Here is a 14,491-nt window from a genome sequence, read left to right as displayed (position 1 = left end):
GACATTAACCGCTACACACTGCGGAAGCTTGTGTGTGTGTGTGTGTGTGTGTGTGTGTGTGTGTGTGTGTGTGTGTGTGTGTGTGTGTGTGTGTGTGTGTGTGTGTGTGTGTGTGTGTGTGTGTGTGTGTGTGTGTGCCGAGATGAAAGGTTAATGCGCCTTCATCTCGCTTGTCAATATTTTGGTCCTGGGGGCAGCCAGCTAATCGCAAATTGCCCCAGACCACGTAACCTCTATCCCACCAACCTCCTCCCCCTCTCCCCAGATGGGAACGAAGGTGCAGGGGAGAGGGGATGAAGCAAAAAAGGGAGAAACAGATGAAATGAGAGAAAAAGAAGAGGGAATGCATGACTGAACGTTATATGGAGAGATGTCATCAGTATGGACAAGTGAGGAAGGAAATATGTACCACATATTCATTTCCCTTTATATCTACCACGGAGAGAGAGAGAGAGAGAGAGAGAGAGAGAGAGAGAGAGAGAGAGAGAGAGAGAGAGAGAGAGAGAGAGAGAGAGAGAGAGAGAGAGAGAGAGAGAGAGAGAGAGAGAGAGAGAGAGAGAGAGAGAGATGCACACTCGCTGCTGGTAAGTCTCACCGACGAAAAGACTGCTATGAATGGGGAGGAAAGAGACAAAGTTTTCGCGCGAAGGAAACATTCAGGTTATAAACATGGAGAAAGAAAAACACTGACAGATAACAGTGAGGGTTGAGAATGGAGCAGAAGGTGGTGTAAAGAATGGCATGCATGATGTATACAGGACAAAATATAGATATAGAAAACAAAAAAAGGGTAGTATATTGAATATCTATGATAAAACACAATCACGAAGTGGAATAAACATCCTATGATGACTAGAGGGTGTGGGAGTATGGAAGAGGGTAGACTCATGCTCAGGAAACAATGAGCCAAGATCAAAACTACAAGTAGAATGCAGTTGTGACGCCAAGAGGCTTATGTGAGTGGACGTGAGAGAGGTTTATGCAAATTTGGAGGGAAGGCACCTCTTGCACGAGAGGGGAGCAAGGCATCATCCTGGGAAAAATCGGTGAGGCAAATGTGGGAGAGAGAGAGAGAGAGAGAGAGAGAGAGAGAGAGAGAGAGAGAGAGAGAGAGAGAGAGAGAGAGAGAGAGAGAGAGAGAGAGAGAGAGAGAGAGAGAGAGAGAGAGAGAGAGAGAGAGAGAGAGAGACCCATGCGTGTTTGACCGGCATTCAGAAGCGTGACCAACAAGCGTTCAACCCACTCACCAAGAGAGCTCTCTCCCCCCGTTGACAGATGGCAGAGTAAACAACACAGACATTGCACCAGAGGCTGAAATCACACACACATATAGGGAAAAAAAAAAGTCTTTTATATATAACATTTTTCTCTCGATTAATATCATTAAATGGTAAGGTAAAAATGTCCAACCCTCACTCCATAAACACTGTACAACTGGTTGTGATGACACAGAAAATGGTGATTTCCTCCTTTCTCTGCCAAATGTCTATTTAGACACATCTGGTCAGCAATGTTCTGTCGAGTGACAGATGGTTATCACATCATGGCTTACAATGTCATTCACATCCCAGATTACAACCTGTCAGAAAACGATTATATATATCCCACTCTGGCCTCTGGGAACAGACAGCAGGTCATTATAAGGCTTTTCTCCATCGTTGACATTTCATTTCTTTCAACAGATTGCCTGGAGAGGGTTTGGAAAAGAAAGAAAGAAAGAAAATACATTCAAGAAAAGAGAATACCACTTGTGTGGTGACTGTGTTGATATATTTTGATCTATATGGGACCCATACACCAAGTAAGTATGGAGTCCAAGGGATTGAAATGCGTTTTGCTTTCGCACATGTTTATACATCACTCGGGTGGACAATGTGGTCATGAGCTAACTCTCTCTCTCTCTCTCTCTCTCTCTCTCTCTCTCTCTCTCTCTCTCTCTCTCTCTCTCTCTCTCTCTCTCTCTCTCTCTCTCTCTCTCTCTCTCTCTCTCTCTCTCTCTCTCTCTCTCTCTCTCTCTGTTCTATTCTCCCTCTATTTTCCCGGTGAAATATTCATCAGTAATCTCGGACTCGTTGTGCAAACTCGGTAGAGATAAGTTCATTTTATGGTAAACATGATATGAACGTTTTCCTCAGTAATTTTGAACATGAAACGAATATATATATATTTTTTCCAAAAGAAGGAACAGAGAAGGGGGCCAGGTGAGGATATTCCCTCAAAGGCCCAGTCCTCTGTTCTTAGCGCTACCTCGCTAATGCGGGAAATGGCGAATAGTATGAAAAAAAAAAAAAATATATATATATATATATATATATATATATATATATATATATATATATATATATATATATATATATATATATATATATATATGTATATATATATATATATATATATATATATATATATATATATATATATATATATATATATATATATATATATATATATATATATATATATATATATATATATATATATATATATATATATATATATATATCACAATAGTTAATCTGATTGATCAATTGCAAATTGCAGTTGTTTAAAATATATAAAACTGAATGAATCCAGTACGCAGCTATCTTCTGTGCGAAGGCTTGCAGCTAACATGGACAGGACATTAGCTGATAAGGAGAAAAAGTAATAGTTTAATCACTTCCAAGCGCCATCTTTCTCCAACACTCTTCTCCTTCATCAACACTATTCTTCCTCACAAACAATGTCCTCCCTCCCGAACATCTCTGCCGTACCTAACACTGCTCTCCCTCACCAACACAGCCTTCCTTATCAACAGTCTCCATCCTCTCCAATCAATCTCCTCCTCCCCCCCCTCCCCCCGTCATCATTCTCTGCCCTCCCCAACGCTTCTCCCTCCCCAAAACATTCCTCCTTTTAAGCTGTGGCATTCAGGTTCCGAGACAAATCCATATATTTGGAAGATATAATATAGAAGACAACAGAAAACAGGTTAATGGATGCTCCAGTGCTTGAAAGAGATGTTACAGAATGTAACAGAAAACATGTTTCTATATCTCCTTGAAAGAGATGATATGGAAGACAACAGAGAACTGGTTTCTGTAATAGAAGACATTAGAAACAGAATCTAGTTGCCCCAGCTGTTGGAAGAGATGATATAGAAGACAACAGAAAACAAGTGACTGGAAGTGCCAGTTTTCGGAAGAGATAACAAAGATAACATGAAGACATATCCAATTATCAGTAAAGGACAGACTGGATCCAGTCTCCTACTCACCCCATCCACGCTGGAACAGGACACCACGAGATAATATTTACCATCAATCCAGACCCATCGGAGGGGGTCGTGTGGGTGCCTCTCTGTGTGGCCATCATCTGGACGAGTGTTGTAGGTGCGCGTGTGTTCTCCATCGTCCTGGGCAGCCCCATCCTAAAAGAATGAAACGAATCTGGAATGAAACGGCTGTGGAATGAAACGCCTCTCGAATAAACGAGATTAAACTGAATCCAATTAGGAGTGAAAACAGGTCTGGAATGAGAAAAAGGGCGGTTTAATTAGAGTAACAGGTTAGCCTGGAATGAAAATAAACTTAAATGGAACATGTCAGAGGTGAAATAACGCTAACTATAACATTTATGTAATGTGAAAGTTTCTGATCACGCGAACTCTGAATGAAGCAAAGAGAACTAAAATGAAAGAATGTATCTTCAACAAAACTTTGAAAAAGAATTGACACCTGAAGGGAAACAATTGTAGATATGCTGAAAAAACAGTATATATGGTGACACAAATGCTTGGAATGATACAAGTTTTAAGTATTACAAGCATATTAGGAAACGAGCCATAGTGACTACAATCCCATGGTGACAGAACGTTGGAATGACAGAATGAAACGACCCATAAGTGAATCATGTCTAGGATGAACCAAACCTTGAATGAACCAAGTCTGGAATGCATCAAACCCTGAAATGAATGAAACCTTCAATGAAGCAAGACCCTAGAAGAAACAAAAAGAAAAATCACAAAACAAGGAAAAAAATGGAGGGTGGAATACATGAGCCATGAAACGAAGCCAAGAATGAAGTAGGTTTCGGAGGAACAACTCCTACAATATCGACAACTGTACAGCTGCATATAGACAGTAACCATGTAGATCCAAAGCTAAATTCCTCCATAACAACCACTTCCTTCGTAAAAAGATATCATCCACTCTTCCCTTCAGTATATCACTCTTGTAGGACCCTATCAGAGACGTGATCTAGAGTGGAGATGGACTCCTGATTACATATTTCCCTTGGGGTAAGGGTGTCTGATCCCTCTTGCTGGAATATACAGAGTACGAAATCTGGTAACTGGCTCAGGGCAGAATACGATGCGTAACTTGCAGTGGTGTACACACACACACACACACACACACACACACACACACACACACACACACACACACACACACACACACACACACACACACACAAACAAACAAACAAACAAACATTCTTATTCGCCCTGACTCTCTCGTAAGAACTACTGAATCGCTCGTTGATCGCTTTATCTGTTCCCCAGAAGGGCAAGAGAATAAGAACTGTTCGTAAATAAGTGATCTCATATCGCCCTTGACTTTACCAATATACGAGACGCTACAGACGTGGCTGGCACTTGCCAGTATCTTGGTGTTATGACTTCTTCACGGGCAGTAACTCGTGGCTACGACACCTCGTTTCCAGGTAAGTTTCCAGGCTGACGTTCGTCTGTACTATTTCAGCTACGAGGACCAGAAAGAACGGCAAGTTTTCTTCTCGCTAGAGAGCCAAGGGGAAGTCTTTTCCAGAGTATATTATCCTAAAAGCACGTCTAGAAAAACGGCGTTCGATTCTACAGTCTTATTTTCTTGCTTTTTATGAAGGTTTTCGTATTTCTCTCGCTCAGAGTGGACGTCAGTTTAACCAATATTATTTTGCTGTTGTTATACATCGTGTATGAGTAGTGACACCGTCCAGATTTCCTTTTTGGATACATGTATGTATATATATATATATATATATATATATATATATATATATATATATATATATATATATATATATATATATATATATATATATATATATATATATATATATATATATATATATATATATATATATATATATATATATATATATATATATATATATATATATATATATATATATATATATATATATATATATATATATATATATATATATATATATATATATATATATATATATATACACTGAACGAGGAGTAGGATCAAGAGAATGCCAATAGCAACTGAAAGTTCTATGATACGAAAGAGATGAAGGTGTACAGCAACGCAAAAGATTAGATAGAAGAAGAAGGAGAGAAGAGAAGATGAGGAGTGGATATAGAGAGAAGAAAGATGAAGGGATGAAAAGAAGAAGACTAAACCTGGATTCAAAAGGGACAGATTGAAGGGGAACCCCAACTCATTCTGAAGACAAACTCCCTGAATACCTTATGAACAAGTCCCGGTGTTTGCAGAGAACCTGGAAAGAGAGTTCCTTTCGAGAAAGTATTCATGCAAAGAATTCCACATTAAAGAAAATGCTTCTAGTTCATTTAGGAACAGAAATGCATATTATCCTGCATGATGAATGATTCAGAGCTTTGTTAGATTTAAAGGTTAGTTGATATCCTTTCCTCAAGGGCTGGTCGAAAAATGTGTACCTAGCTTGTGCCTGTGTGTGTGTGTGTGTGTGTGTGTGTGTGTGTGTGTGTGTGTGTGTGTGTGTGTGTGTGTGTGTGTGTGTGCGAATTCACTGGATTATAGACGGCTCATATACAAAAGGTGGGGAGACGGGAGAACACGAGTTTATAACTCTCTCCCCGCAACACACCAACAGTAATCACCAACAGTAATCACCAACAGTAATCACCAACAGTAATCACCAACAGTAATCACCAACAGTAATCACACTCCTCTGTGATTCCTGCAATTTCGCGCCAGCCCACCGAACACATTTATCATCGGAGCGATGGCCCCAGCACACGTCACGGATGTCCTTGAGACACGAACGAAGCCTCGAATCCTATACGCGCCAGGATCGTCGATATGATAAGGTGAACCCGAGTCCCCAGCACTCGTTTACAGGAGAGAGAGAGAGAGAGAGAGAGAGAGAGAGAGAGAGAGAGAGAGAGAGAGAGAGAGAGAGAGAGAGAGAGAGAGAGAGAGAGAGAGAGAGAGAGAGAGAGAGAGAGAGATTGAAGGTTTGGACACGTCAACGAACGCCTTTGAGTTATTATGGTCGAAGCTTCGAACGCGAGTCTGTGTCGATGTAATATGTTTAAAACCTTAATCCACAGCAGTCGCTTAAAGGAGAGAGAGAGAGAGAGAGAGAGAGAGAGATAGATAGAGAGAGAGAGAGAGAGAGAGAGAGAGAGAGAGAGAGAGAGAGAGAGAGAGAGAGAGAGAGTCCGCCGTCCTGCGTCTGTCTTGGGAAGGTGGAGCATCAGTAGAGTGGCGGTCGAAGATTGATTGACCCGGGCTGAATTCTTGATGGGCACAGGTACACTAATAGTCCTGGGCAGCTGCTGAGATGATCAAGTCTTCAGCCAGGCTTGCTGGGGACGTCTTCCAGGAGACATCCACTAGTCCCTCCAGTTTCCAGGCATATCCTCCCAGAGCTAACCTGTCCCCCTCGAGCTAGGCTTGCCTCCTCAGGTTTCAGGCCCTGTCCTTTTAGGCCCAGTCCTGTTCTTCCGTGCGGCGAGGGCGTTGCTCCTAAGGCCACTCCCGTCCCCTCAGGGATAAGACGTACCCTCCCAAGTCTTAGATCCCGGGACCAAGCCAGGGCACTTACCAGCATCCCACATGTATTCTGACCTCAGCATCCATCCTCTCACTTCTCCATGCACCCTCTCCTCCTCCTTCTTCTATACATCCTTCCTACTTCTCCCTCTGATTACATTTCCTCTGTTACAAAAATGGTTTAACCTTGTTTTACTTGCAATAACTGTGTTGTGCTGCAGGCAACACCATTGTTCCATGAAACACACCTCTTTAGTTTTGATGTTTGTCCTCCTAACACAACATTCAGACGTTTCGACTGTTTCCTTAACCCAGCCTCAGTAAACTGTAAATACTACACAAAGCTCTTCAAGGTATGCGCTAAGGACGAGTGGGATAGAGAATGATAAGACAAAATAAGAGATAAAAAAAGATGTGAAAATAAGACAAGACGAAAGTTTCCTCCTGGCTGCAGCTTTCAGACAATTTAGTTGCTTGCAAACTGTGACCAGCTAGTAATTAGCTAGTTATCTGAAACCCACCGCCAGTAGCAGTAATTAGATTTCTCTTCTTATTAGATCTTCCTCAGCTATCTTTCTTCTCTTTCTTTCTCTTTCTAATCTATTCTGTTTGTCTACTTGTAATTTACATTTGTATTCAATGTTTTGTGATGGTCAAGTATCTATGTTCTGTGATTTTTTTTTTTTTTGGATTGGCTTACCTTTTGTATCTTACTTGGCTTAGTTCTCTAAAAGCCTTGAGCAATGTTTACGATTGAGTGATGAGATATTAAGCAAATACTCGAAAAGTCTAAATGTTTTTTCTCATGAGAATAGACGTAATGAAGATATTCCAAATCATAGCCTTTGACATATTCATCTTTACACACACACACACACACACACACACACACACACACACACACACACACACACACACACACACACAGCCCCAGAATACAGACAACTCATCCATAACGTCTGAGTCCACCTTCCTTCATCCTCGAACAAAAAACTGAGGTAAAATATGATTACACTGCATGATGGCCTGACCCTGACCTGACCCCTTAGGGTGAGGGAGGGGAAGGAGGGGGTATCGGGCTGCGGGCGATCTGACCCTCAGTGAGGTGTGGGGCTGCGGCGAGGCGACAGAGAGGTAAGGTTTATGGAGATGGACGTCCGCTGGTGATTAGGCAATGGATCGTGACAGATGGCGAGTCGCTCCTTCATTGACCATCTTTATGGAGACGAACTTGCTGGTGGTGCAGGAAATCCTCATACTCATGAAAGAGTGTATATAAAGAGGTTAATGAGATGAATGAGTGAATATATATATTTACCTCTTTATATACACTTACGTATTTTGATATATTTCGGTAGTTCATTTATTGACATAGCTATACATTGTCTAATTCTATCTAGTCATCCAGTCATTTAGAAATATGAGAAAGCTATACACGTATTCCTGAAATTTTGTCTTTACCTCTTAATCTTCTTTTTGTGAATTTGCTTCGAAACAATACGGGGTTACTGTTACTTGGTGTTACGGCGTTACTGTTACGTGGTGTTACGGTGTTACTGTTACGTGGTGTTGTTCTGTGTAAGATATAAACAAACCTTCTTAATGTGAAATCAAGAGCAGAGGGTTTCAACCTCAGCAGGATATCCTGCCTGGGGACCGATTCCTCATTTAGACTCTGTAAATAATCGACAAATGTTAAATATAAGAATAAATTGTATAGAAAGTACACAATTAGACTTAATGGTGTGATTTGTCTGAGGTAATGGGCAGTTGCAAGCTACAAACGACATCCCATGTCAGGCTTGGCTGCCCTTACGCCAGAGCGTTTGTTAAAAAGGCGAAAATCTGGGTAAATAGACATACGGATGACACATTGTAAAGCCGAATTGTAATCACCCGTAGAGCAATATATGTGGAAGATTCCTGGTACTAACCAGGACCATTCTGAAGGCTCAGGCAGTCCAGAGCTGTGCTACTTCCAGTAGCAGGGAAATGTAGACTCCTTTAGAGTGAAAAGTTTTGCTGTACTCACCACTATACAGCTTACCCAAAAGGGTGAGGTTTCATTCATGGTGTAACCTCGAGCAGGTGGAGTCAGCGACACCTGCCTGTGTATTTATACCACTTGATGTCATCTGTCAGCAGTATGGACACAGCAACACCCAAGACCACGAAGTTACACACAAAAAAAAGGACCAAAATAATTACTTTCTTGGTTTTCTGGATTACACTTCTTTCTCTTTCTTCTTCTTCTTCGTGGGGAAAAAAAATAAAAAAGATTAGTGTCGCTTTACTTTCGAAGATCTCTGAGCCTCAGCTGAAACAGATTTGGACCAACACGAAGTTAGGCCACGAGGAAGTAAAGGATTGGATCATAATCACATTACAGGCCAGGACCAGACCCGTGCCGTCCAATCTCCAGCAGCCACCACTAAAGATAAATTATGATGTCCCGTTTGTTTCACTGTATTTCTGGCCACTGTCCAGCAGGCAGTGCTGAAGTCACGGAACGAACCATCAAATCACCCTGTTAGACACCATAACTCTTTATCTATGATACGCTTTTTTGGGGGGAAGGGGGAATTACCTCTCTTGACGTACTGTAAGGCCACAAGTAAGCTGGGGGAGGGAGGGGTGAATGTCAGACTGTTCTGTGGCTGCGACAAATGAAAGACTGAGATCAATTTCGTCGAAGATATTGCAGTCCAAGAGAGAGAGAGAGAGAGAGAGAGAGAGAGAGAGAGAGAGAGAGAGAGAGAGAGAGAGAGAGAGAGAGAGAGAGAGAGAGAGAGAGAGAGAGATAGAGAGAGAGAGAGAGAGAGAGAGAGAGAGAGAGAGAGAGAGAGAGAGAGAGAGAGAGAGAGAGAGAGAGTAGAGAGGATCAGAGGTTCCTGACCCCCTTCTCTCCCAGTGAGATGATAATCAGAAGCTCCACACGACACAAGCTGCAGAGCTAGCCAGGGAGTTGGAATCCACCTGGAGTATTTATGACGCTAATTTGCCAGTGTGCCAGCTTAGCCCAGCAACCTTACACTCCTTTTTGGGGGGTAACTGCCTGCCTGGCTGGCTGGCTCGTGTGGTCTGTTGCATTGGGTTGCAGCTGCACAGGAAAAAAAAAAAGCTCAGTATGTGCGTATTAAGCTTCGGGTCCATCCCCAGTTAAAGCTTTTAGTATAAGGTTGGTATGAAGCTTTGAGCTCAGCCGTAGGGAAAAAGTTTAGCGTCTGATCTATTTCTCTTTTTTTTTCATGTATATATATAGATCTGCTGATAATAAACACTCGAGTCCAGTTATCTCGACAGTGTGAAGTTTCCTCGCCGACATGACTTCTCTAATAAAGCTCAAACTTATTAAAACTTAAATTAACTTAGAATGTACTGCCAGAGTTTCTGTTCCAATTTTACCACCCTAATCTTCCTCCTCCTCCTCCTTTTCCTCCTCCTCCTCCTCCTCCTCCTCCTCCTCCTCCTCCTCCTCCTCCTCCTGTATAAAAGCCACAATAACGGAACCCTGTGATAAAAGAAGAAGACAATGGAGAATGCAAATGCAGTACGATTCTATCTATAACTTTATACGGTGAGACCTTTCCATCCTCGGTTCATTGGACGCCAGCGAAAGAGGTCCGCCCCTTTTTATTTGTCACGCGACAAATAGAATTCCTGACAGAAAGATATTGCTTGAGTGTCCTCAAGAGCCAGGAAGGTCAAGGATCAGAGAGCTCGCAGGATCGGGCACCTGAGAGTCCAGTTAGTCAGGGGTCAGAGAGCCAGTAAAGTCAGGGGTCAGAGAGCCAGTAAAGTCAAGGGTCAGAGAGCCAGTAAAGTCAGGGGTCAGAGAGCCAGTAAAGTCAGGGGTCAGAGAGCCAGTAAAGTCAAGGGTCAGAGAGCCAGTAAAGTCAGGGGTCAGAGAGCCAGTAAAGTCAGGGGTCAGAGAGCCAGTAAAGTCAGGGGTCAGAGAGCCAGTAAAGTCAAGGGTCAGAGAGCCAGTAAAGTCAGGGGTCAGAGAGCCAGTAAAGTCAAGGGTCAGAGAGCCAGTAAAGTCAAGGGTCAGAGAGCCAGTAAAGTCAAGGGTCAGAGAGCCAGTAAAGTCAGGGGTCAGAGAGCCAGTAAAGTCAGGGGTCAGAGAGCCAGTAAAGTCAGGGGTCAGAGAGCCAGTAAAGTCAAGGGTCAGAGAGCCAGTAAAGTCAAGGGTCAGAGAGCCAGTAAAGTCAAGGGTCAGAGAGCCAGTAAAGTCAAGGGTCAGAGAGCCAGTAAAGTCAGGGGTCAGAGAGCCAGTAAAGTCAGGGGTCAGAGAGCCAGTAAAGTCAGGGGTCAGAGAGCCAGTAAAGTCAAGGGTCAGAGAGCCAGTAAAGTCAAGGGTCAGAGAGCCAGTAAAGTCAAGGGTCAGAGAGCCAGTAAAGTCAGGGGTCAGAGAGCCAGTAAAGTCAAGGGTCAGAGAGCCAGTAAAGTCAAGGGTCAGAGAGCCAGTAAAGTCAAGGGTCAGAGAGCCAGTAAAGTCAGGGGTCAGAGAGCCAGTAAAGTCAAGGGTCAGAGAGCCAGTAAAGTCAGGGGTCAGAGAGCCAGTAAAGTCAAGGGTCAGAGAGCCAGTAAAGTCAAGGGTCAGAGAGCCAGTAAAGTCAAGGGTCAGAGAGCCAGTAAAGTCAAGGGTCAGAGAGCCAGTAAAGTCAAGGGTCAGAGAGCCAGTAAAGTCAGGGGTCAGAGAGCCAGTAAAGTCAGGGGTCAGAGAGCCAGTAAAGTCAGGGGTCAGAGAGCCAGTAAAGTCAGGGGTCAGAGAGCCAGTAAAGTCAGGGGTCAGAGAGCCAGTAAAGTCAGGGGTCAGAGAGCCAGTAAAGTCAGGGGTCAGAGAGCCAGTAAAGTCAAGGGTCAGAGAGCCAGTAAAGTCAAGGGTCAGAGAGCCAGTAAAGTCAAGGGTCAGAGAGCCAGTAAAGTCAGGGGTCAGAGAGCCAGTAAAGTCAGGGGTCAGAGAGCCAGTAAAGTCAGGGGTCAGAGAGCCAGTAAAGTCAAGGGTCAGAGAGCCAGTAAAGTCAAGGGTCAGAGAGCCAGTAAAGTCAGGGGTCAGAGAGCCAGTAAAGTCAGGGGTCAGAGAGCCAGTAAAGTCAGGGGTCAGAGAGCCAGTAAAGTCAGGGGTCAGAGAGCCAGTAAAGTCAAGGGTCAGAGAGCCAGTAAAGTCAGGGGTCAGAGAGCCAGTAAAGTCAAGGGTCAGAGAGCCAGTAAAGTCAAGGGTCAGAGAGCCAGTAAAGTCAAGGGTCAGAGAGCCAGTAAAGTCAGGGGTCAGAGAGCCAGTAAAGTCAAGGGTCAGAGAGCCAGTAAAGTCAAGGGTCAGAGAGCCAGTAAAGTCAAGGGTCAGAGAGCCAGTAAAGTCAGGGGTCAGAGAGCCAGTAAAGTCAGGGGTCAGAGAGCCAGTAAAGTCAAGGGTCAGAGAGCCAGTAAAGTCAGGGGTCAGAGAGCCAGTAAAGTCAAGGGTCAGAGAGCCAGTAAAGTCAAGGGTCAGAGAGCCAGTAAAGTCAAGGGTCAGAGAGCCAGTAAAGTCAAGGGTCAGAGAGCCAGTAAAGTCAAGGGTCAGAGAGCCAGTAAAGTCAAGGGTCAGAGAGCCAGTAAAGTCAGGGGTCAGAGAGCCAGTAAAGTCAAGGGTCAGAGAGCCAGTAAAGTCAGGGGTCAGAGAGCCAGTAAAGTCAGGGGTCAGAGAGCCAGTAAAGTCAAGGGTCAGAGAGCCAGTAAAGTCAGGGGTCAGAGAGCCAGTAAAGTCAGGGGTCAGAGAGCCAGTAAAGTCAGGGGTCAGAGAGCCAGTAAAGTCAAGGGTCAGAGAGCCAGTAAAGTCAAGGGTCAGAGAGCCAGTAAAGTCAGGGGTCAGAGAGCCAGTAAAGTCAAGGGTCAGAGAGCCAGTAAAGTCAGGGGTCAGAGAGCCAGTAAAGTCAGGGGTCAGAGAGCCAGTAAAGTCAAGGGTCAGAGAGCCAGTAAAGTCAAGGGTCAGAGAGCCAGTAAAGTCAAGGGTCAGAGAGCCAGTAAAGTCAAGGGTCAGAGAGCCAGTAAAGTCAGGGGTCAGAGAGCCAGTAAAGTCAAGGGTCAGAGAGCCAGTAAAGTCAAGGGTCAGAGAGCCAGTAAAGTCAAGGGTCAGAGAGCCAGTAAAGTCAAGGGTCAGAGAGCCAGTAAAGTCAAGGGTCAGAGAGCCAGTAAAGTCAAGGGTCAGAGAGCCAGTAAAGTCAAGGGTCAGAGAGCCAGTAAAGTCAGGGGTCAGAGAGCCAGTAAAGTCAGGGGTCAGAGAGCCAGTAAAGTCAGGGGTCAGAGAGCCAGTAAAGTCAGGGGTCAGAGAGCCAGTAAAGTCAGGGGTCAGAGAGCCAGTAAAGTCAGGGGTCAGAGAGCCAGTAAAGTCAGGGGTCAGAGAGCCAGTAAAGTCAAGGGTCAGAGAGCCAGTAAAGTCAGGGGTCAGAGAGCCAGTAAAGTCAAGGGTCAGAGAGCCAGTAAAGTCAAGGGTCAGAGAGCCAGTAAAGTCAAGGGTCAGAGAGCCAGTAAAGTCAAGGGTCAGAGAGCCAGTAAAGTCAAGGGTCAGAGAGCCAGTAAAGTCAAGGGTCAGAGAGCCAGTAAAGTCAGGGGTCAGAGAGCCAGTAAAGTCAAGGGTCAGAGAGCCAGTAAAGTCAGGGGTCAGAGAGCCAGTAAAGTCAGGGGTCAGAGAGCCAGTAAAGTCAAGGGTCAGAGAGCCAGTAAAGTCAAGGGTCAGAGAGCCAGTAAAGTCAAGGGTCAGAGAGCCAGTAAAGTCAGGGGTCAGAGAGCCAGTAAAGTCAAGGGTCAGAGAGCCAGTAAAGTCAAGGGTCAGAGAGCCAGTAAAGTCAGGGGTCAGAGAGCCAGTAAAGTCAGGGGTCAGAGAGCCAGTAAAGTCAAGGGTCAGAGAGCCAGTAAAGTCAAGGGTCAGAGAGCCAGTAAAGTCAAGGGTCAGAGAGCCAGTAAAGTCAGGGGTCAGAGAGCCAGTAAAGTCAAGGGTCAGAGAGCCAGTAAAGTCAGGGGTCAGAGAGCCAGTAAAGTCAAGGGTCAGAGAGCCAGTAAAGTCAAGGGTCAGAGAGCCAGTAAAGTCAAGGGTCAGAGAGCCAGTAAAGTCAAGGGTCAGAGAGCCAGTAAAGTCAGGGGTCAGAGAGCCAGTAAAGTCAGGGGTCAGAGAGCCAGTAAAGTCAGGGGTCAGAGAGCCAGTAAAGTCAAGGGTCAGAGAGCCAGTAAAGTCAGGGGTCAGAGAGCCAGTAAAGTCAAGGGTCAGAGAGCCAGTAAAGTCAGGGGTCAGAGAGCCAGTAAAGTCAAGGGTCAGAGAGCCAGTAAAGTCAAGGGTCAGAGAGCCAGTAAAGTCAGGGGTCAGAGAGCCAGTAAAGTCAGGGGTCAGAGAGCCAGTAAAGTCAGGGGTCAGAGAGCCAGTAAAGTCAGGGGTCAGAGAGCCAGTAAAGTCAAGGGTCAGAGAGCCAGTAAAGTCAGGGGTCAGAGAGCCAGTAAAGTCAGGGGTCAGAGAGCCAGTAAAGTCAGGGGTCAGAGAGCCAGTAAAGTCAGGGGTCAGAGAGCCAGTAAAGTCAGGGGTCAGAGAGCCAGTAAAGTCAGGGGTCAGAGAGCCAGTAAAGTCAAGGGTCAGAGAGCCAGTAAAGTCAAGGGTCAGAGAGCCAGTAAAGTCAGGGGTCAGAGAGCCAGTAAAGTCAAGGGTCAGAGAGCCAGTAAAGTCAGGGGTCAGAGAGCCAGTAAAGTCAAGG

At 44.6% G+C, this 14,491-nt stretch overlaps 1 protein-coding gene across 1 annotated transcript in view; it reads right to left on the bottom strand.

Moving 5' to 3' along the window:
* The window catches only part of LOC139761829 (uncharacterized), a 72,381-nt gene that overhangs the window by 48,060 nt on the left and 9,830 nt on the right, over positions 1–14,491 (bottom strand). Inside the window, exon 2 of the mRNA XM_071686352.1 lies at positions 3,298–3,409. Coding sequence (XP_071542453.1) covers positions 3,298–3,409 — 112 coding nt within the window. The remainder of the gene's footprint in view (positions 1–3,297; positions 3,410–14,491) is intronic.

Source organism: Panulirus ornatus, chromosome 42 (genome assembly GCF_036320965.1).
Source record: "Panulirus ornatus isolate Po-2019 chromosome 42, ASM3632096v1, whole genome shotgun sequence".
NCBI lineage: Eukaryota > Metazoa > Arthropoda > Malacostraca > Decapoda > Palinuridae > Panulirus > Panulirus ornatus.
This window is presented reverse-complemented; position numbering and strand designations above follow the sequence as displayed.